General features: G+C 34.8%; 1 protein-coding gene across 3 annotated transcripts in view; it reads left to right on the forward strand.

Moving 5' to 3' along the window:
* SLCO1B3 (solute carrier organic anion transporter family member 1B3) overlaps nt 1–22344 on the forward strand; it is a 90302-nt gene extending 67958 nt beyond the window's left edge. For all 3 annotated transcript variants that reach the window (XM_055318647.1, XM_055318646.1, XM_055318645.1), the window contains 7 exons: nt 841–1005; nt 2015–2210; nt 5440–5605; nt 7818–8002; nt 13957–14021; nt 17058–17175; nt 20428–22344. In XM_055318647.1, the coding sequence (XP_055174622.1) occupies nt 841–1005; nt 2015–2210; nt 5440–5605; nt 7818–8002; nt 13957–14021; nt 17058–17175; nt 20428–20641 (1109 nt within the window). In that variant the 3' untranslated portion in view covers nt 20642–22344. The remainder of the gene's footprint in view (nt 1–840; nt 1006–2014; nt 2211–5439; nt 5606–7817; nt 8003–13956; nt 14022–17057; nt 17176–20427) is intronic.
* The last annotated feature ends 2749 nt before the right edge of the window (nt 22345–25093 follow it).

Below are 25093 nucleotides of genomic sequence, written 5' to 3' on the forward strand. Positions count from 1 at the left end.
TTCCACCTTTAACTTTCATTACAGTTGGCTAACCTTCTGATTATAGACCCAGATCACAAAATTCTTGCCATGAACAGAAGTTATGAATTTTTTACACATCTGTTTGTAGGCACAAGTTGTACTGTTGTCATTGTCACCTAAGACACAACATTATTATTCTCTTCCTCTCCTTGCACCATAAGAAAAATGATTTATAGTACTGCCAGATTTACTGATACAGTATTTTATAGTAGAAAAGCTGTCTACCAGGAAACAGATCTGAGTCCTGGTACTAAATTTAACTTCATAATTTTTTAAAATTTAGTCTTCTCATTTCTGTGAACTTTGGATTACACTCTATTTTCTTGCATTATACTCTCTTTAAAGTAACTTTTAACTTAATGGTTGTCTTATTAATATAACAATTAATTTTAAGTGCTAACTAATAAGAGATATTGCAAGTCTATTCACTTTGGTTTCTGGAGCACCTAGCATATTGCCTGGGACCCAGTTGAAAACCAAGTGTTTGTTGAATTAATGAATAATTGAATTAATAATATATGCAGTTGTATGGTAGAGTGCTAAGAATAACCAAATATAAAGTGAACTGAGCAAGGTGCAAAACAGCATGTACATATGGTTTCATTTTGGGGTAAAATAAACTGAGTGGATATTAATGTACATATGGAGAAATGAGGGAAAATATTTAAAATGCTGTTGACAGTAGGAATGCAGGGTACTCTGACTTTCTGTTACACGTTTAGGCAATTTTCAAACTTATATAACTTTTATTACATTTATAAAATTAAGATATTAACATATATTTAAACTGAATTATATCATATTTTTATATTTTTATAGGTTTTTTCCAGTCTTTGAAAAGCATCCTTACCAATCCCCTATATGTTATATTACAGTTTTTGACATTACTGTTAGCCAGCAGTCATATTGGTGCTATTACTTACATCTTCAAATATGTAGAGCAACAGTATGGTCAGTCAGCATCTGAGGCTAACATTTGGCTTGGTAAGACATGTTATTTATTTTTTAATTTTTTTTTATTTTTATTTTTATTTATTTATGATAGAGAGAGAGAGAGAGAGAGAGGGGCAGAGACACAGGCAGAGGGAGAAGCAGGCTCCATGCACCGGGAGCCCGACGTGGGATTCGATCCCGGGTCTCCAGGATCGCGCCCTGGGCCAAAGGCAGGCGCCAAACCGCTGCGCCACCCAGGGATCCCAAGACATGTTATTTAAATTTGCTTGATAAGCTATCTACTGTCAAGTAATTGAGTTTCAAACAACATTTTGCTGTGAAGGCAATTTTATATTTTAGTAAATATAATTTCCAATTATTCTTTTGTAAATCTTATCAAATTTCAGTCTCATGATATCATCATTGCTCTGCATTTGAAGTTGCATCTCATGTTATTTTTGAGAAGATGAAATCCTAAAAGAAAAGTTGCATGGAAATGGAACATTAGGATGTAGTATCTGCATAATTAGAATTTATAATGTTGAGATCCTGAGACAAATCTTTTTGTAATGTAATCATTATAATTTCGTTAATTCATGGGCTTCGAATCAGGACTCAGCTACTTACAAAAAGTAGAACAAAAGAAAAATTAACTAAACACATCATTTACGTCTACCTAATTCAAACAAATATCATATTTTAGGTGTAAAGGATTTTAGATAGTAGGATACAAGTCTTCTAAGCAGGAAGATGATATTTTGTTGCTATTTTCCAGAGAAAGAAAGTCCCTCATAGAAACCATGGATTGAGACGTTCAAATATTCTCAGTCCCTGACTTTTGCTATTGGGGAACCCTAATACTTAGCATTGGCATCAAGAAATTATTTTTTTTCTCCCGTGTCATACACTGTTCTCCTACCTCCACCCATGGCTGTCAGCTTTCTACTTAAGTAATAAAATGAGATGAATTTGGTTGGTGCACTCTGTGTTTCATTGATAAAGATACTTCAGAATAACCATACTTATATAATCACAATTTTTTCCTTTCCTTTATTTCTAGGAACCATAACCTTACCAACTGTTGCAACTGGAATATTTGTAGGAGGATATGTCATTAAAAAATTCAAACTTACCTTGCTTGGAATTGCCAAATTATCATTTTGTACCAGTCTATTGTCCTTCTTATTTCAACTATTAACTTTTGCATTAATTTGTGAAAGCAAACCAGTTGCTGGCCTAACCTTAACTTATGATGGGTTTGTATATATCAATATATTAATTGCATAATATATAAACTATCCAATGTAAAAGACTATTAGGAAAACAGGGCAGATAGCAATCTTAACTAAACTTTCTTTTGAGAGAAATGTCAATTTACAAATTCTTAACATGGCCACTTCCTAAGATCTCAAAACAGTTCTCCTTTTATTCCTAAAAGAAAATCTACACAAGTTGTAATAATAATAGTTATCCTTTATTGGGTACCTACAAAGACTGGCAAGTACTTATGCCCCTATTTTATAGATAGTTAAAGTAGGTCTTAGAGAGATACACAGATTACCTGACTAGCAATGTTAAGATTCTGGCTTAATTTAGGGGGTTTAGACTCCAAAACTTCTAGTCTTAACTACTACAATTTTGGATGCATCATAATAGGAATATAAGTAACATTTCCCACAAGTGACTGTACAATTCTTATCTACAGTTAATTTTAATGGTTAACAACTATATTTATAAGAAAATATTTCCTTACATTGTATTGAATTTTCCTTTTCTGCAAGCTAATACTTTCTTTGGTATTATCATTATTAGCAGTAGAATTAATAAATATCCTACATATAATTGTATGTTAGACCATAGAAAATGTTTACTTTGTTTTATAAAGTATTGTGAAGTATTCCTACAAATATTCCTGATACATATTTCTTATCATCTCTTGAATATAGTCAATAATGTAAGGTTAGGAAGATTCACATTCAGACAAGGAAAGACCCTTGGATTACAATGAGTAATGATGATACCTAGCGCTGCTTATTGTTGACTCTGAGTTCTGCACTCTGGATCTTATGAGAAGTCGATTTGAAGTTATCAAATTTCCCCACATTTCTTTACTTAAACCTCATCCTATTATTAGAGACCTGTCAACTTGGTCATGAATTATCTCTCAGCTTCCTCCTAGCCATAAATGTTGGTAATTACTCCTATCCACCATTATCCACTCCAGCAAATACAGAGTACTTAGAACATTGAATTTTTGAAGAAAAAGAACCTTAAGGATCATGAAGTCCAAACCTCTTCTATCCTCTTAATTTATTAGTTGAGAACCAGAGGAACTGTGACTTATTTGAAGTCACACAATGACTCCAGACTGATGCTTTACATCACAGGTGTTACTTTTCTGTACATCACAGCAGTAGTTCCAAGGGCTCCCAAGTTATCAGACATGCTTTAGCCTAAAGCCAATTCCCTAAAAACAAGTATAGCAACTGTGCCATCTATTCAAAAGAAATCAGCTAGAGTTGTATCAGATTCTTTCCATTCCATAAATTTTTACTGAGTGCCTCCTTAAAGGTCAAAAAGATTTATAGGCTATATCACTAACTTCATGAAACTCGTAGCTTAATGATAGCAAATAACAGAACCGATGTATTCAGCATATATGAAGTGTTAGTAACAGGAGTAAGTTTAAAGTACGAATTAGTAGAGTTTCTCAGAATCTGATCTGAGGGTCTATTGCGGTCCCTGAAATTTTATTGAAGACTCAGCACATTCTAAGCTATTTTTATAATAATACCAGGATGGTATTTGCCTTTTTCATCCTCATTTTCTCATGAGTATATAGTGCTATTTTCTAAGGCTATAATAATGTGACAATAACATCAGTCTGGTGGCTAATGATGTGTGCTTGTGTATTCTCATGTATTAATTTTTAAAAATTTTTTAGAGAGACAGCATGAGTCAAGTGGGGAAGGACAGAAGGAGAGGGAGAGAAAGAATCTCAAGTAGACTTCCGCTGAGTTCAGTGCAACATGGGGCTCAATCTCACGACCCTGAGATCATGACCTGAGCTTAAGTAAGGAGTCAAACACTTAAAATGACTGGGCCACCCAGGCATCCTATATGTTCAACATTTTTAGTATTAATTTCTGAGTATATAGATATGTATAACCCAATATGTATAATGCAGTTGAACAAAAAACCTTTGGGGTCCCCAAAACTTTTAAGAGTATGAGAGGCTACTGAGAACAAAAAACTTAATAACTACAATATTAATCCCCCCAAATCCCTATGTGGTTGATGTTATTATCTATGACTTACAAATGGCAAATCTGATTTTAGGAAGAGTAGTCACAACACACTCTAAAATTGCAGAACTAATGTAAGCACAGGAGTATCTGATGGCAATGTCTGGACTTGGTCATTAATCATTATGCTTAACCTCCTCCAGTTATATGTTCCCAAGCAGAATTAGGTATTATATGTATGTTAGTAAAGTTATTGGTAATAGAATTTATGAATTTTCAAATTTATTTCTTTCTTCATGTAAATTACTTCCTTATTCAAAGATAGTTGATCAATTCTCAATTATTATCAAGACTTGTACCCAAAACAAGAGAATAATTTTAAAATCAATAAGCAGAACATTAATTATACAAATAACCTATTTTGTAATTTTAGCCATAAGATTATAATTTATAAGTATAACCAGACTTTACAGTTAATTATTATAATGTATGTTGTCATTTCACTTAAAAGGTATATGGAGTTTTTCTAGTCTTCTCAAATGATTTTGTTATTCCTAATTTTAAAAAATTGATCCTTGAGCACCTGGGTGGTTCAGTGGTTGAACGTTCACTTTGGCTCAAGTTGTGATCCCGGGGTCCTGGGATCAAGTCCCACATCAGGCTCCTCATAAGGAGCCTGCTTCTCCCTCTGCCTATATCTCTGCCTCTCTCTGTGTCTCTCATGGATAAATGAATAAATCTTTTAAAAAGTTGATCCTTACGGGTTCTGAAATCCTTTTCTTATGTAGCTGAAATATAGATTTAAAAATTCAAACTAAGTAACACTGATTTGTGGGACTTTACAGTAATCTGGGAAAGAACCTTTGTCTATTACCTTACTGAAGAGAAAATGGAGTCTCAGAAAAATGAAGTGTTTAATGAGTAATTTCTTGGTAGAATCACAAAGACCTCTTATATAAGTCTTATGGATCTTCTTTATGTCTGGGTAAAGACGGAAAGTGTTAATAAACACTGTATAAAAATGCCCTTTTGGCATTATTGTTCAACAAATTTTGCTAATTAAAGCTCTCTCTCCTCCCCTCATCCTTTCCTCTTCTCTCCCCTTATGCTCTCCTCTGCTTCCTCCCTTCTCTTGGCTCCCTTTCCTGCCCTCCTCTTCCTTTCTCTTTTCTCTCCCCTTCTTCTCCTATCCTTCCTTCTTTCTCTCTCTTTTTGATATATGTCTACCTTATATTTCCAGAAATAATCCAGTGACATCTCCTATAAATGTACCACTTTCTTATTGTAACTCAAACTGCAATTGTGATGAAAATGACTGGGAACCAGTCTGTGGAGACAGTGGGATAACTTACATGTCACCTTGTCTAGCAGGATGCAAATCTTCAAGTGGCAGTAAAAAGTCTATGGTGAGCATTCATCTTTACTTTCTCTTTTGTCCTTGATCAATATCACAGATTTAACAATTATTTATCAAATCTTTCTATAAGTAAAATCTCTAGTAAAGGGAGGAAGAGACTCCCAGTGTTGTCTGTGAGGTTGTGTAAACGAAAGCCTCACATAAAAAAAAAAAAAAAAAAAAAGAAAAGAAAGAAAGAAAGAAAGAAAGAAAGAAAGAAAGAAAGAAAGAAAGCCTCACATAAAATCCTACTTGAAACACAAATAGCTTTTTCTCTTGCTTAAATCTCATTTGAAATTACTCCCCCTTTCTCCTTCTGGAGTTTAAATGCATTTAGGATCCCTAGGAAGCACCTCAGTTGACTAATTCAATTAAATTAGATATATTTTACCCTTCTGAAGTTAGGGGAAAGTCCAGACCCAACCACTATCCAGAACTCTCTTCCTTTACAAGACAACAATCTATATGCAACTTTGCATATAGATTCTGACAAGTTTATCTTTAGACTATCCTTTTGAGTTTGCAAAAAAATTAATCAAGGCTCCACACTCACTTGTCCAATTCTTGGCTTCTGATTTTGATTTCCCCAAGGGTGGCACTTCTATCCAGGATAACTTAAGTCTTTTCCCTACCTATTTCTAACATCTTCCACAGAAATGCCATTTCCTTCTTCATTCAGAATATTCCCTTCCGTGTAAACTATGGGTTCTCCCTAATTCCCTGAGTTCATTTCCAGTAATTGAGAATCAGGTATAATGTTCTCTATTCTACTTCAATCTACCAAATATCTCACAAAGTTGGGGAGCCATTTTCCTATCACCAACATTAGCAGTATAATAAGCTATGATCATTACTATCTACTACACACAAATGTCTTTGATTTTTAAACTTTTTCCATCTTTTTCTTGTTCATAATCCTACTAGTTGTATTTATTGAAGGGCACTGAGAACTTTGATGAATAAAGCACCTGGATTCATTGATGCCAGGCCATAAATTTTTATAAATTTATGGACTGTACTTAAAAGCCCATATTTCATATTCATGGCTCTAGTGCCTTTCAGTGATAGTGCTCCATTTAATCCATTTGGCCTATTAGTGAAGGCCTGGAAGAGACATGATATTAGAATGCTAAAGAGAGATCTGTGTACTATGGAGATATTTTCTTAATACCTGCAATGACTATACCATTTGGGGATTACTGCAGAGTTCTTTTACCAAAATCCTTAGTAATAAATCATCCCTTCTTAATTACTCAGAATAATGTCCTTGATTCTATTGATCAATAGGCGGGTACATAAAAGATTCATCCATATTATTCCTAGTGGAAAAGCAAACCTTAATTATCAGATAAGTGTGGATTCAAAGTCTTCTCCAAGTCATCCTTCAGTAGAGCACTAATAGTTTTAAGATTCTCTTAATAGTTTAGCCTAGATGCAAAACAGAATTTATTAAAACCACATCTCTAAATAAACAACTTGCCAAATTAAATACCTAAAATCACTTATTCTTAAGTTGTCTTCTACCGTGGTCTACCCATTGGGATATTCTATTGTGTTGAACCTCTCTGGTAATAACATCATCTATTCTATAATCTGTCATTATGCTTTTGGATGTTATGTTTGTGGACCAAAGTAGAATTCCAGGGCCCCCTGTCTAGCTCCTATTTCCCTAGACTCTGCCCCATTCTAATGGGTGGCTCTAGTGCCAGGTTTTGCCACTGACAAAACTATTTTTTCTGGATTCTCTGAGTAACCCTTCCTTTTCCATCCCTGTGTAAGTAGGATTGTTAAGGAGAGTAACTAGGTATTTTATAGGAAGTAAAAATGAGTGAGAGGAAAGTGTTAAAAAGAATTTACATTAGGGATGAGCACTGGGTGTTATACTACATGTTGGCAAATTGAATTTAAATAAGAAAAAAAGAATCTATATTAATGAGAAATTATATACAGAGTTTCAAACATTAATTTTTCTATCCTTTCATAATTTTTAAATTAGGAATGAACTAAATGCTAATAGTGAATTATAGTTTTGGTCTAGAGAGTAATCCAGGAAACTATTTAGCCTTTAACTATTGAACAAGTGTATTTTCAGAATGTTTTCTTTAAACATGGTAAATATTTTATCTTGAATGGATGAGACTTCTTTAAATATAATTAAGTGTATTTATAACTGAATCATATTTTTCTAATTATGTTCTATAATATTTCAAAACTATTTTTAGGTGTTTCATAACTGTAGTTGTGTGGAAGTAAAAGGTGTCCAGAACAAAAATAATTCGGTGAACTTAGGTGAATGCCCAAGAGATAGTCAATGTAGAAAAAAATTTTATATTTATGCACTGGTGCAAGTCTTGAATTATTTTTTCTCTTCTTTGGGAAGCACCCCAACTATCATGCTGGTTTTTAAGTAAGTATGATCTTTTAAAAAGCATTTTTATGTATATTAGACTATAAACATACCTAATAATGTACATATTTTCCATTATATATTTGGAACACAAATTTGTATTTTTTTTTACATTTTAATTTTCTAAGAATGCATTTACTTGGGGTTACTGTGATACCACAATGCCATAATTAATGATAAAAAGATTTTATGCTCACTCCTTTTACTAAGAATTTTGTGACATAGACTGACAATTGCTTCAATTGTGAAAAAAAAATCCCTTTTTGTGATTCTAAAAGAACTTTTAATTTTGAGATACCTTATACCAGGATGGACCTGTCAGAATGAATCAACTATTGATTTCACTGAAAGAAAACAATTTAGGAACCAGACTGTATAATATAACCAGTCTATAATATTCTGAAACTTGTAATATACTCTCAAAATAGCTTTTGACCTGGTCTCTCAAATACTCTCATAGACAAGAAAAAAAAATAGAATTCACTCCTTTCTTCACTCATTGAACAAATACTTAGACCAGGCTTGAAGAATATTCCATGGTGAATAAAACAGATAAAGTAGTTCTGATACAGTTTAGAGTATGACAGGAAAGACAGTGTAAGAAAAATAAACTTAAAAATAAACTCATAATCACAAACATCATTAGTATCAATGAAGAAAAAATGATATTAAAGAGAGTAAAGAGAGAGACGCTTGGGTGGCTCAGCAGTTGAGCGTCTGCCTTTGGCTCAGGGTGTGATCTTGGTCTGGGATCAGAGTCCCACATCAGGCTCCCCATGAGGAGCTTGCTTCTCCCTCTATGTCTCTGCCTCTCTCTGTGTGTCTCTCATGAATAAATAAATAAATAAAATCTTCAAAAAAATAAAGAGGAAAGCCTAGTTTAAGATTTAGGTGAGGATCCTTAAGGAAGATGACTCAGACTTCTCAAAAAGAAAAAAAAGCCACATTTAATTGAAAAGTCTAGAGAATAAGTTAACATTAGCCAAATGAAGAAATGCACAGAAAAAAAGGTTTAGGTACCAATGCTTTGAGAGGCCCAGAAAGAGATGGAATGTTTGAGAAATGAAAAGAAGCTGGTTGGTTGGAACATACAGAATGAGAGGGCTATAACATAAGATTAGAGAGTTAGGAAGGGAGTAGATAACACAGCCCTGTTGGTGACGTTAATTATTTTGTTACCTAAAAATGAAAATATATAAAAACTTGCATGTAGGTCTTAAAGATATACATGTATAAATATGATAGCCTGGGTTAATATCTAAATTATACTTTTAAGACCTATGTAGTTGACCACAATTTCACTGTCAGCCAACAGCATGACTTGGAAGGGAAAGAAAACAAATGCATTAAACTTTGTTAAAAATGAATATACATGAGTAAACTGAGTATATAGTTGTTTAATTCTACTCTGACCCCAAATCTTGTTAAATTATGTTCACTGATTTATTCCACAGCTTTATCTCCACCTTAATATAAAATGTCTACTGAAAAAGAGGTCTTCTATAATTGCCAGATTACAGGTTCACTAGCTATCAGAAAAATCCTCTCTCAAAACTGTATTAGCTTTATCTCAATAAGTCTTAGCTTTTTAATTTAAATCTTTTGCAGGGTGAAAGCAGGTTTGGAGATCATGGTTTCATCATTAATGACATCTATATTTTATCTTATTAACTGGTTAAGATAGACATAACCACTTTCAAAAATATTTACTTATCTTTCCAGCCTTTGATTTTGTTGAAAGAAAACTTTTGTGAAGCAGACTGTAGAGTAAAAATATAAACCTCAGTCCGTTAATGATTTTCCATTATTTACATCATAAGGCTGTTATTAAAACTAGACTAAGCAGGAGTGATGATATGCACTCATTCAATATATTCATTTTGTGTGGCAGGCCCAATTCTAGGTGCTAATGATAAAACTGTGAACAGAAACAATAAAGGTCCTGCTTTCACTAGCTTCCAGTGGCAGTGAGGGATGGGGGACTGGATGGGTCTAAGAGAAGAAACAATAAATAAATAAGCAAGTAAATATATAAAATATAAGTGTTAAGCATTAGGAAGAAAAATAAATCAGCATAAGAATATAAAAGGGGACAAGTAAATGGTACTAATCCAAATATTGTGCATTGAAAGTCATTTGCTAAGAAAGCTGAAAAAAAAAATGAGTATGCAAGCTATGCTGATTTGGGGACAGATAAAGAGTATGGTCCAGAAAATACACATCCTGTGTGTCACGGTCACAACTTTGAAGTTTATTCTAATTGTATTGAGAAGCTGGCAGAGACATTTGGGCATTAGAATTATACAACTGACTTATCCAATTAGAAGATCACTGGATTTTGAGTGGTGAACAAATTTTTGGGATGCAAGAATGGAATCAGGGAGAGCAGAAGACTCTGATAGCTCTTCACAAGATGGGAGTTTAATTAAGGATGGTGATGGTAAAGGAAGTAGAAAGTGATATGAGTCTCAGTCTTCTGTTTTTTTTTTTTTTAAGATTTTATTTATTCATGAGAGATACAGAAAGAAGGCAGAGACACAGGAGGAGGGAGAAGCAGGCTCCATGCAGAGAGCCTGATGCGGGACTCTATCCTGGAACTCCAGGATCATGCCCTGAGCCAAGGGCAGATGCTTAACAGTTGAGCCACCCAGGTGTCCCTCAGTCTTCTGTTTTTAAGGCAAAATAGGATTTGCTGATGGACTGAATGTGGGATGTAGGAAAGAAAATTTAAGGATCATCCCAAGGTTCTAGCCTAGCTCTGAGAAGATGGTGGTACGGTTGAACAAACTGTAAGGACTGGGGAAGGGTATGTTGGAGAAAGTGGAGAAGCAAGACTTTGTTCTATCCCTGTAAGTCTGAGATGTCTCCCTTTGGAGCTGGAGATATAAATTTTGGAATCAGGAACATACAGATGTTGTTTAATTCCATGGTACTGTTGAGATCTTCTAAGGATTGGGTACAGATAGAAATAAGATTATAGAACCAAGATCCAGCAGTATAACTTCAGAAACCAAGAATAGGAGGATAATCCATTGAAGAAAACTGAGAATGAGGAAACATGAGGTTGGAGAAAAACCAAGAGGGTGAGTCATGAAAGTTAAGAGTTAGGAAGTTAGAAATTGGATTTCATTATGTACTAGTCACGACTAGTCTTAATAAAAATAATGCATAAAGATGGAAGGAAAGAAAGGCTACTTTGCAAAGGATCAAGAAAAAAATGCAAGAAGGGGAAGTGCAGATACCCAGTAGGAAAAAAGTTCTTTATATTAGTGCTGTAGTGTTAGAAAAAAAAAAAGCAGAGAAAAGGTACAGTAAGTTAGCAGGGGTATGAGTTCATGATTTCTGTTTATACTACATATTATAGCATACTTGTATGCTGATGAGAATTGTTCAGTAGAGATGAAGGAAACTAATAGTGCAGGAAAGAGGAGGAACAATTAAAGGGAAAGATGGAAAGTGATATGAACAAGTACACAGAATTTACTCTGTAATAGAAGGGAATGTCTTTTATGTGGGTAAAAAAATGATACACGAGGGTATTTAAATCCCATTCTAATTGCTTCTACTTTTTCTGTTCAATAAAAAGCAAGGTAATCACCTAAGAAGGAGGAGGGAAAAGAAGAGGTTTGAGGTGATATCAAGAAATGGGAACTCAAAGGCTGGGAAAATACACTGGGAAAATGGACTAGTAAAATAGAGCAGATTGTATTGGAGGCCCTGAGAGTTTGTTCTTATTAATTTAAAATGAGATTAGTCAGAATATTTGAATGATTTTCTCCAGCCAGCACTTCTTTAAGTACAGGTACAAAAAAGGCAGGCATTGCATGAAAGCATTTTTTGGTACCTGGGACAATAAAGAATGAGGACAAGAAAGCCCGGGGTCTTTGAAAGGAGGGATCATAACAAGAGAATATGGTGAGAAATAAGTGAGGACATAAAACTGGAGATGACCTGGGATAAGGTGGAGGGTGTCAAGGGCCTTGAGAGCCCTGCAAGGCTGAGGCTTGATAGAGTTGATTTATTGGAGAGGGTGAATTTAAAAGTTAAGAAGTGCTTATGATGAAGGAGTACTCAAAACTGAGAATTAGGGAAGTATGTACTGATTAGCATGACCATGGAGTGGGTGAGGTAAGACAAAAGGAATGTAGAGGTCAAGAAACCTGGAGGCCAGAGCATTGAATGGTGGTCCACATGGATTATTATACTGTAATAACTAAGAAAAAGTGGCAGATATGGTTTTGGAAAAAAAATGACAGAGAGCATAGTACTAAAATCTCCAAGGAATGAGTGTGGTGGTGATCAAGATACTAGTATCTGTAGATACTGCAGCAAGGAAGTTAGAGAATGGTACATTAGGATGGCACATGTCCTGAGGAGAGTTAGAGGTTGTTCAGAGGCACTTAGGTCTGGAGGTGGTTAAAAAAAAAAAAAGGAGGAAGAAGGATACCTACAGGGTAGGAGTACAGGCTGTGGGAGGAAAAGAGCCCTCACTGGAAGAGTTGCATGGAAAGACAACCATCAGGGAGCAGCAAGGCTTTGTTAAAATTAAGAAAGTGAAGGGATTCCTAACATAAGATCTAAGGATTTTGCTGGAATAGGGCACACAATGGAAGAGTTTGATTGATGTAAAAGGAGCAAGACACTGGATGTGATTAAAGAATTTTCTAAACCAGGGTGCCTAGGTGGCTCCATCAGTTAAGCATGTGCCTTCAGCTCAGGTCAGGATCTGGGGTCCTGGGATAGAATCCCACATTGGTCTCTCTGCTCAGCGGGGAGCCTGCTTCTCCTTCTCCCTCTGCCTGTAGCTCCCCACTCCCCAGATTGTACTCTCTCTCTCTCTCAAATAAATAAATAAAATCTTTTTTTTTTTTTTAAGAATGATCTGAACCACGTGGGAGTGATAGCCAAACACCGAGGAAACTAATGCTAAGAGAGGTTATATGATTTCTCTAAGTCACTTAGTCAATATAAAACACCATTTATATTGCCTGTTTCTCCTCCCTCTGCCTGTGTCTCTGCCTCTCTCTGTGTGTCTCTCATGAATAAATAAAATCTTTTTTTTAAAAATAACGTCATTTATCAAGAACAAGATCCAACATAAAATATCCTAGGGCCACTTAGTAAATGTTTGTTGAATGACTAATTCCACTCATTTATATGAACAAATACAGTCATTCAACTAGCTCAAGAAAAACAACACTAACCTCTGTATCACTTAATCAAATATTTCCAGAAAGACAGAATTACTGAGTCTCAGTTACCTCCTCCCCATCCTGCCACTGCTACTGGATAACTCATTTCACGTGATATGTATTAGGCTATCACAGGGATATCACAGAAGGATATGGTAGTGTCATTGTCTTCTTGAACAAAGAAAAAAGGAATTATGGAGACAAATTTCTAAATGCAAGAGTGAGTTAATTTCTAAGAAAGTATACAAATGTGCTTACTTCCTTTAAAATGATATTTAAATACACTAGACACTAGAATACAAGTGTCTTTTGACAATTTATGAATCATAGTAGTGAACTTTGTTGTTAGCAGCAATGGCAGAAATAAGACAGTAAAAGAGCTCTCATACCAAGACGTCAATAAAGGTATCCGCTGTATCATATGGCCTATGTCAACTGAATGGGTCACATGAGTTCTGTTTCTTGATAGGCATGATACAGTCTGTTCCAACCACAAACTCATAGGATTTCAAAGTATCAAATGTGAAAATGTTAAACCATCTTGAAATCTCAACATATTGAATAAATAAGAGAAGAGTAACTTATCACTCTGCTATTTGCCTTTTAAAACAACTGAAAATATAACTTGAAATAATGTCAGCCATTCAGTTGAGGGTTTTCATCTGATCATGAAGGACAATGCCACCGAGAAGTGTTTTAATATTGAACATGGTTTGGAATTTTGGAGATGTTTAATGTGTCTTCACCTTTATCTTATTTCAGAAATGTTCAACCTGAACTGAAATCCCTTGCGGTGGGTTTCCATTCACTAACTATACGAGCATTAGGTATGGTAAATATACAGATTAAAAATTTAAGATATAAATTTTCATATCAAAGCTCACAGACTGAATGTAATTAATTTCCAATCACAAGAAATTTTTTAAAAGGTATAATTAACAATAATTGTTATTTTGTGATAAATAAAAAAATAAGAGAGAAAAACTAAAAAGAGAATTTGATCATTAATTCTGGTTAAAGTCAATCTTGAATAAGAAGTCATCATATTTGTTTTACTGTCTTTCTAACACAAACATAGGTTATATCCAAAGTTTTTCTACTTTCAGACTTAGGAATTTTACTTCCCATAGGCAGAGTGAAGGGCCTTCCTTCTAGATTAAGAAGGTAATGCCCAAAATAGCTTGGAAGGCCTGGGAATCTAGTCAGGCTGAGATTGTGTGAAATAAGTGGACTTTGTGCTGCCCTATTTCCTTCTGCCCACTTCTCTAGGGTTGGGGAAGCTAACCTTTACCAGAAGTTAAAAATGCAAGAGGAAATGAGAACTAAAGTGTAGCACTGAGCATCTTAGACTAAGGAAGTGTTCCGAATGAAAGCAAGCTCAGGAAATTGTGCTTTTTATTGTTAAAGAGTAGGGCTGTAGACTCCAGAGATAAGAGTCCTATTTCTAAATATTCAAATGAGGTGATTAGTACAAGATTTAGGATATCATCCTTTTTTCATTGTTATTTGCCATTTATACCACAGAGATTTCTGTTGTTAGCTCGACAACTTCTAGCCTAACTCCTATGCTCCTTTGTAAGACGTATTCACATAATATGCTTATTCCTGCGAAGTAAGAAAAGAGTATCATTCATCTAGGGATTGGGGTGAAAGATTGACCATGGTTTGGAGGCAACCACTGACGGCAGGAGGAAAAGGAAGTGGGAGGGATCAATCCCTGGGATCCTTAGAAGCAAAAGAAAGAAGCATAACTCTATGGCTTATTGCAATGGAGAAGTTGTCCAAGAAGTATATTTGGGGGGAAGGCCACAGATCCTCAAAGGTAAAAAGAGGAAATATAAAGAATTTGGAGAGAAGAAGATGGAGGTGCTGCACGATTCCACTCCAGTTCTCATACCAGCCTTCTTTTTTTGTCCTTCTTTAACCTGGCAGCTCTGTCTGTCCTGGCAGTTCCTTGCTTCCAGATACAATGGAGATTGTATCCTATAAGCTAGGCCACAGAAGCTAGCAGATGAAAATAGAATGGGGGGGAACTAGAACTCCCCCTTAGATGCTGAAATAAAACCGAGACTAAAAGAAATTCTCCTAGTGACGTAAAAGAGAAAGAAAGGAATTTTGCCATCCTAAATGTGAGCTTACTATTTTGATATGTCCAATATATATGCCACAGTAGAACCTAAGTGCTTTTTGGAAAAAATACATGTTGTCTAGCAAACTTTCAATTTACAAATAGTTGTCTTGAATACCACACATGCATAAATTGTGGGAAGTCTATATTAAACCGAAAAGGATATTTGGAAAATAGAGTATTTGAAGTTTTAAAATTCTAGCAATGACTTAAGACCAAGTTGGTTCCCTATAGCATTTAATGCATTAAGTTTGGCCAAACCAACGGTATTATATGGGGAAAACAAATTATTGGCATATATTTTTCATTTTTCAAAGGGTGGAAAGCTGCAAATTTCTCACCCATTTTCTCAGTACCAGTCTTCCTCAGATATGTGTGGCCCCAGACACCAGTTTTTTTTGTCATTTCAGATTTCTCACTCTCAAAAAATTAAGACTAATTAAAAGTTAATGGAATCAATAAAATTTCAAAATATGAGACACCACCATTTTTTATGTAACAAAATAAAAATTGAAAGGCATTCAATAAAATACAAAAAGAACAAAGTAAAATCATGACACTTTAGTTCTACCATATGCAATATAGATCTCTACTAGCATGTCTCTGAAATTTTGGTCAAATTACCAATGCTTAGAGCTAGGAGTTTATCAAAGAGTTTATTAAAATAACAGTAAGAGCAGATGTGTACTTCTGCTATAAGGCAATATACGTGTTTTTAAAAAGTTTTGCATTTTGAAAAATCATAAACTACAGATAAAAATTGTGTTAGGCACAGACTACTAGACACCCAGGCAACATTATGATTAGAATATTAACAGAAACAAAATTCAGCCACAGGCCCTAACACACACTGCTTTAGGGAAGTTTTAAAAATGTGCACAATCCATGGGGAGAAAATGCAGGATTGTGGGCTCTGATGACACCAAGAAGGTGGAAGTGGAGCTCTGAGTCAAAAAAGAAGGACAACCTGCTAAGAACCTAGTATTCTGTGAGGCTGGGCCTGTACTTCTCCAGGGAAGCAGTGCTAGTGTTGGCTGGCATTCACTTTCTAAGTTTCTTTAAAATGGGGTTGGAGGGGATCCCTGGGTGGCGCAGCGGCTTAGCGCCTGCCTTTGGCCCAGGACGCGATCCTGGAGACCCGGGATCGAGTCCCACGTCGGGCTCCCGGTGCATGGAGCCTGCTTCTCCCTCAGCCTGTGTCTCTGCCTCTCTCTCTCTCTCTCTGTGACTATCATAAATAAAAGAAAAAAAATTAAAAAAAAAAAAGAAAAATGGGGTTGGAAACTCTTCTGACTTTGCAGTATTTGAGCTGAGAGGTTTTTCCTTTCTCTGTGAAGTTGTAATTCTACTCCCACTCTTTCAGCTCTCCTCACCTAGAAAAATTACTTATGAACCAACATAACTTCCATGTTTTCCTGACAACATTCTCCTTTTCACCAGTTACACTTAAGTTGATTGGTAATTATAAGAACAGAGTGTATAGGCATTTAATGGTCCGTCTTCTCTTTTCTATATGTGTTGGCAGGTTGAGTTAGGTAGCAGGTATCTATATTATACGTGATTTGAGCCTTTGAGATTCCTAACAGTCTTGATTCTGGAGTAAATGTAGGTTGAAACAATGGAAGCATGTTCCAAATTTTCTTTTACTTAATCTAAAATGTATCAATATGGAATATCACCCAGTTATGTTTGCAACCTCTTCCTTGGATCAACCTTTTTTCAACTCATGTTGTAGGAGGAATTCCAGCTCCTATATATTTTGGGGCTCTGATTGATAGAGCATGTATGAAGTGGTCGACCAGCAGCTGTGGGAAGCCAGGGTTTTGCAGGATGTATAATTCTACATTATATGGGTAAGTTGTCATAAATATATTTATTAATTGATTTTTCCTTTGACTATATTAATTCCTAAAAAGTGAAATGTCATTTTCAGTTTAATAATAATTATAGGGACACCAAGGTAGCTCAGCAGTTAAAGTGCCTGCCTTCAGCCCAGGGCGTGATCCTGGAGTCCTGGGATGGAGTCCCACGTCGGGCTCCCTGCATGGATCCTGCTTCTCCCTCTGCCTGTGTCTCTGCCTCTCTCTCTCTCTCTCTCTCTCTGTTCTCTCATGAATAAATAAATAAAATCTTTTAAAAAAATAATAATTATTATAGCCACCATTTAATGAACTTTGCATTTAATGTTGTACCAGGCAACATGGTATTTCATTTCAAAAGTCTTAGGAACTGCAGAAGATGGATAGTTTTCTCCTTTTTCCTTAAATATGAAGAAACAAAGACTCAAAGAGTTTTCAACTTGTTGAAAATCATACAGCGAATAACAAAAAAATCTGGGATTTGTACTAAATTTTTTTTGTTTCTAAAATCTCTTCTAATACTAAAAAAAAACTATATTCAAACTATATTCAAAGAGCTTCTGGCTTCTCTAAGAAGACACAAAATGATGCTGGGGAGCTGGATATAGGCCAATGGGGGAAAAAAACGTTGTTTCTATATTCTTCTGTTCATAGAGAAATAACTGGATGGTTATATGGGAAAAAAAGTTGCAAAGGTATCTTAACCTTAAAAAAACTTAATTGAAGATTAATCAAACACATAAATTTACAATATGAAACTACAAGTATTAGGAAAAATTGTGGTAGAAATACATTTAATTATCTAGGAAGTGGGAATGTGTTTCTCAGTACGACCCAAACTCCTAAAACCAAAGTAGAAAAAATTGATTAAATATTTTTAAAACTCTGTGTCATAAAACTTAAGCAAGTTCAAAAGGAAAAGATAAATTAGAAAAGAACTTGTAACTTATAACAAAACACAAGTGTCCTGAATATATAAAGAGCTCTTAAAAAAAATACCAATGCTGGCAAGATGTGGTACAACAGGAAATCATTTTCATTGCTGGTGGGCATGCAAAATGATTCAGTCACTTTGGAAGAGTCTGACAGTTTTTTATTAAGTTAAACATAGGCTGATGATATAGTCAAGTAATCGCTCCTAGGTGTTTACCCAAATAAGCTGAAAACTTATGCCCACGCAAAAATCTGCCCATAAATGTCTATAGCAGCTTTCTTCATAATTGTCAGATAAATCAAGCAACTGAGATGTTCTTCCATGGTAAATGGGTAAACAAACTGTGGTACATTCACACAACACAATACTTTCCAGCAAAGAAAAGAATTGAGCTGTCAAGCTACAGAAAGACAAGACAAAATCCAAATGTATATTACTAAGTACAAGAAGGCAGTCTGCAAAAGCTACATGCTATATGATCCCAACCAGATGACCTTCTGTCATAGTTTGTGCCATTCCAACCACCTCTAAGCAATAGTCACATAACCAGAAGTGCATAGTAGTTCCCCTATTTTTCTATAGAAATTCTGAAAAGTTTAACATTGGGGTAGAACTATTTGACATAACTCAAGGGTGAGACCAATATATTTGAAGTTTTAAAATACTTCTCTCATTATTTTTGCTACACTACACCATTATGTAAGTCTAAACAGCTCAAAATTATATAATTCCATTCACCTTCAACTAAACCTAATAATTGTTCGAGGTTTTTTTTTTTTTTTTGCATAAAGCTTTTCAACATTTAGTTAACTGTGTCATTAGATGAGTAAGTGCTTCCTAAGCCCCTAGGTCAGTGATTATCAATCTTTCTTGCTCATTATAATCATCTGAGGAGCTTTAAAAAATACAAATTTCTGCATCCCATCTTCAGAATTTTTTATTTAATTGTTCAGAATTTTTTATTTAATTATTTTATTTAATCCTGGGCACAGGATTTTTAAAATCTCCTTGGATGATTCTTTTTTTTTTTTTTCCCTTGGATGATTCTAATGTGAAACCAAAGCTGAGAATCACAAGAATTGACCATGTGTGCTAGGTAATTTAATACAGTTTCATTAAAAACTTCCAGTAGATCACATGGCAGCAGTTGTTTGGACTGCATTTAGCCTATAAGCTAAACTTCGGCTCCTATCTAAATAGATTTAGTTTGATGATCTTACAGTCAATTCATTTCCTTTATAATCGGTTTCCATTAACCACAAATATTGGAGAGGATGTGGGGAAAGGGGAATCCTTTTGCACTGTTGATGGGAATGCAAGCTGGCACAGCCAATCTGGAAAACAGTGTGGAGGCCCCTCAAGAAGCTAAAAATAGAGCTACCATATGACCCAGCAATAGCAATACTAGGTATCTGCTCCAAAAATACTGATGTAGTGAAACACCGGGACACCTGCACCCCAATATTCATAGTAGCAATGTCTACAATAGCCATACTGTGGAAGGAGCCACAATGTCCTTCAACAGATGAATGGGTAAAGAAGATATATATATATATATATATATATATATATATATATATATATATATATATTTCCATATATGGAATATGGAATATTACTCAACCATCAGAAGGGATGAATACCCACCATTTGCTTTGGCGTGGATGGAACTGGAGGGTATTAGACTGAGTGAAATAGGTCAATCAGAGAAAGACAATCATCATATGGTTTCACTCATATGTGGAATATAAGAAATAGTGAAAGGGATTATAAGAAAAAGGAGAGAAACTGAGTGGGGAAAAATTAGAGAGGAAGGCAAACCATGAAAGACTCCTAACTCTGGGAAACAAACAAACGGTTGCAGAAGGGGAGGAGAGTGGCGGAATGGGGTGACTGGGTAACGGGCATAAGGAGGGCACTTGATGGGATGAGCACTAGGTGTTAAACTATGTGTTGCAAATTGAATTTAAGTTAAAAAAATTTAAAAAGAAAAAAATAATCTGTATCCATTACACATAAACTAATCTGTCTTTGAGAAAGTTAAGCATCCCAAATATACCTTACTTTTATGGGAAGCATTTGGGTAGATCGTTAATTACCCTTAGTTTCTGTGGCTTAATATTGTTTTAAAATAATTCAAAAGTTCCATCTGTGTCAATAAAAAAAATCACTAGAATTGCTGCCTTACTATTTTTATGTATAATTTCAAACATCATTTTTTTTCTTTTAAGATCTTCTGCATACTGGAGAATAACAGTGTATATTGTTCTAAATACATTAAAATGAAAATTGACTTTTTTCTCTTTTCACAGAAATACCTACTTGAGCTTGATTGAGAGCTTAAAATTTGCCTCACTTACTTTACATGCTGTATTAATTATCACTATGAAGAAAATGTATCAAGGAAAAGATACCAAGGCACCAGAAAATGGAAGAAAAGATACGAATGAAGCAAATTTAGAATCCTTAAATAATGATGGATATTTTGTACCTTCTGCCAGAGAAGACAATGAGACACATATGTAAGGGGAGAAAAAACAATTAGGTTGCCATGTTTCAAACCAACATTATACTAATTTAGTAGGATGGTATTTTGAGCAGTTCTTGGTCCTTCATTAACAGTTCCCCCACCCTTATGATGGTACAGTGAATCACTATAAATTTGAGGTAATGAAACAGACTATAAATGAAAAGGAATGACAGTATGCATTGCTTACGGTATGGCTCTACCTTTGACGTGAAGATTAGGACACATGATCCATACAAATTTAAAGTGAGAGGTATGGTCATTATATAATAAAAGAAAAAAATATTTGCTCAGTTACCTGAATAAAACCAGTGACTAGAAAATGGATAGAAGGAAAAAAAGGGAGGAGAGAAATTTATAACCTAAATAAGGAGAAAAGCCTAATGCCTTTTCTTAAAGCCAGTTTGGCCTAAGCATGAAGTCAGTATGATGGGATCTTTATACTAACATGATATCTGTTATTCATGTATTAAGTCATTAAGTCAAGTCAAGTCATGTATTAAGTCAGACCTTATTAATTTTTAATTTGAAATTGTGTTTGACAAGGAATCCATGATGAATCTTCTTCCAATCTTTCATTAAAATACTAGTGAAAAAATAGACATAATTCAGAATTTGCAAGCTATGATTGTCAAACAACATATTAAGGAATGTGTTAAGTTTCTTTCAGGCCCATGGAAGTGGATTAAGAAAACTGACATTAACTTGAGAAAGCAAAATCTATTTAAAAGATATGTCTTTATTCCATTTGTCTGCTCCCTGGAAGACATGGAGTCTGTACCAGATAATTTACCAACTGTTTCTCAATTGCATATTTGTGTGTGTGTGTGTGTGTGTGTGTGTGTGTGTGTGTGTGTGTTTGTTTTTGGTGCACCAAGAGACAGCTTTCACATCCCCACAAACAGAACAAGAGGGGAATGGATAAGAACAAATATTTGAATATTTTATTTGTTAAATGACAACAGCTTTTATACTGACTGCTAAAACTTGTAGTTTTTAAACTCAATAGGTTAAAAGATACTTTCTGGCATTAGAATAACCTGTGAAACTTCTTGTTTTGAAAGAAACCAATAGTCCACCCACCCCAGAGATTATGATTCAAAACATTTGTTGTGCAAACTGGACATCTTAAAAAAATATCTGTATAGAGCCCCTGATAAAGACATACAGGATAGGAGAAGATATTCCTGAGTATAGCAAAGTCATGTAATATGAATGCTTGCAAGAATCTGAAAATTACCCTAGGCATTATACATTAAACTATTCTCAAGCTGTAGCCCTGAAAGAGGATTCGTTATTCCCACGAGCAGATATTTGGAAAAAACACCAACATGATAGGTTACTATATTACAAGTTTGATGGAATCTTGTCTCAAAAAGTAGAGAAAATTATAAAGCTATTTTTAAAACATTGTAAAAAAATAAAGGCTATGTCTTGAATATTTATTTTTTCAACAATTATTGAGTGTCAAATATCTTTCAGGCAAAATGAAATATAGCAAAGAAAACAAAGGGCATTATCTCACAGAGCTTACACTTTACAGGAAAAGAACATTGCATTAAATTATTGAATGTTATAAAGTAATATAAAATAAAAGAATAAATTTATATTTATAAATGTGATATGTACAGTGAAGGAAAAGAACATTAAAACATATGCCTCAGATTATTTGATCTACTTCAGAATGCAAGAATACAGAACAAATATTAATCCTTAATTCAATGGCATTTATAAACAGGAATATAAATCCTAGGAGGAAGCAAAGGGGTGGGAATTCAGCAGATACACGAATAAGATAAGGAAAGTTTGCAAGGATGCAAAATAAAGCAAGAGTATAATTAAAACATATATTGCATAAGGTTAAGGGAGGACAGTGACAAAAAAACCAAATCAATAATAAAGAAGTTACATTTTAGAATCTGTGAAAATGTGGAGGAAAAAGACAAAGAAGCAAATTATGAAAAAGGGTAGATGATCGGAAGACAAACTAAAGCACCAATGTAGGAAAGCTGATATTTTTGAACAGGAAATCAGACTTAGAAAAGAAGCATTAGAGATTTAGTGGCAGAATGGCTTCCTGCTATGAAGAAAAATTTGAGTATAAGGACTGAAGATTTTTTATTTGCACCATGTCTTCATGTTCCCATCCATTTTCATGAAGTGAACCTTGGACTATGATAGTTCTTCCTTCTGAAAATCGTCTTTTTCCCACTAAATTAACTGCTTCTCAGCATTCAGTTCTGGGCTCAATTGCCATTCCTTCAATGTCTCCGACTTCTTCACTGCTTAAAAACCCTCCAATTATATTTGTAGCAACATAGCACTTAGCAAAAGAGTAATTTTACACTTATTTGTGATTACTTGTTAAAAATCAGTCTCCCCCACCAGTCATAAGCTCTAGGAAAGTAGGAATTGAATTCATTTTACCTATCTATTTTATTCCCAGCAGTTGGCTGGTGCCTGACACAAAGTAGGTGCTTTAGCAATTATTTTTGAATGAATGAATGAGTAAATGAATAAAAGAACTCCAAAAAATTCCATTCATAAAAACGTGAAAGTTATAAATAAGAACTGAAAACAACATGCATGCAAAATTTTTAAAAGCTTCGTTAAGGTCATTGGATAGGGAGTGAGGGCTTCAGATGTTTTGAAGTATTTTTTTATATTTTAAAATAAAAAAATACATTTTAAAATGTTAAAAAGTGTCTTTTGAGTGCTATGTGTTAAGCACAGAAAATAAAAACATTTATGAAACAGAGTCTTTGCCCTTTGGGAGCCCTCCTTAAGTGGTGGAGAGATAGGCATTTAAACACATACACTCTAATTAATACTACTATAGAATAAGAATGTCTCTCATTTACAGGGACTATTTTCATCTCTTTGCTTCAATTTCAACATCCATAATTCTGGAGATTTTACCAAAACAAAATTATTGAGAATTAATTACAACAAACAAACAAACAAACGATTTGAAGACATTATGAAAGCAGCAACACTGTGAAGCATTCCTGACCACTAACCTATGGATAGATCTTTTACTTTAAACCAATCTCCACTGTTAAAATTGAGGTTGCCCCAAGTTCTGTCATTAGGAGTTTATTCTTTTTTTAAAGATTTTATTTATTTATTGATGAGAAACAGAGAAAGAGAGGCAGAGACAGGCAGAGGGAGAAGCAGGCCCAATGCGGGACTCAGTCCCTGGACCTCGGGATCATGCTCTGAGCCAAAGGCAGACGCTCAACCGCTGAACCACCCAGGTGTCCCAGAAGCTTATTCTTTTGAGTTAAGAATTGATCTTCTTTCCAATTGGAAGAGATCACATATTATCATTCATTTTACAGTGTGAGTGAAATCCCAATCTTTTTTTGAAAAGCAGATGTTTGACAGTGGAAATGAAGAACAAGGATATTCAGAGAATAAGAGAAAAGGTCACAGAAAAGCAAGATTATAAACACCAAAATATCTTTGGTCTATGTGGAGGATTGATATTAATAATGGTTCTATACATTTAAACCTTCTGAAAAAAATTTCCTTTGAGTCACATTTATTTTAAAAATGTCTTTTTTTTTTTCTTTAAGAGAGAGAGCATGGGGCAGAGGGAAAAAGGAGAGAGAATCCCTAGCAGACTCCCCATTGAGCACAGAGCCTGAAGCAGGTCTAGATCTCATGACCCTGAGGTCATGACCTGAGCCCAAATAAAGAGTTGGATGCTTAAATGACTGAGCCACCCAGGTGCCCCTAAAAAATGTCTTCATTTGTTTAATAATCCTGTCTAATAATTTGTCTAATAATCTGTGTAATATTAAGTTTGGTTCTGAGACTGATTTGTTTATTCAGACTGTGTGTTTTATTGGTTTTGTTGTGTCCTAATTTTTTATTGAAGGCCATAAATGTATTATAGGACAGTCAGCTCTGAGGTAAATATTTTCTACATTTGTAGATGAGTGCATCTTTCCTTCTGCTAGGACTGTAGCATGGGGTTTGTACCAAGAGTAGAACTAGGTTTGAAATTTGTTGTTGCTATAGTTAACCCTCAATGTACAAAGGGCTTCAAATTCCTCTAGACAACCTGTGTTTGGAGGTCTACTCCCTACATGGATTTGGTTCCTCCTTTTGCCTGTTACCCAGAAACAATCAGTCTCTTGCAGTTCTCCCAAATATATTCTACTCTAACTTTTACCAGATGCTTGTTACCATGGTAACAAGAAACTGAGACAGGCTCTCTGAACCTGGGTCTTGGGGGTGACCTGCCCCTCCCACAGGAGTGAAGCTTTTCTTTCTTGCTTCCCTTCTCAATTGCAAGAGTTTTCATCAATACCCCTAAGCTACAGTTTTTGTTACCCTTCCCCACTGAAAAGAAAGGCTGTTGTTACTTAGGGGGAGAGAGAGGTACTGATCTGAGTAGAATTTGAGCAGTGGTTTCTGTTTTCCTACAGCCAGCACCAATCATG

Source organism: Nyctereutes procyonoides, unplaced genomic scaffold (genome assembly GCF_905146905.1).
Source record: "Nyctereutes procyonoides isolate TBG_1078 unplaced genomic scaffold, NYPRO_anot_genome, whole genome shotgun sequence".
NCBI lineage: Eukaryota > Metazoa > Chordata > Mammalia > Carnivora > Canidae > Nyctereutes > Nyctereutes procyonoides.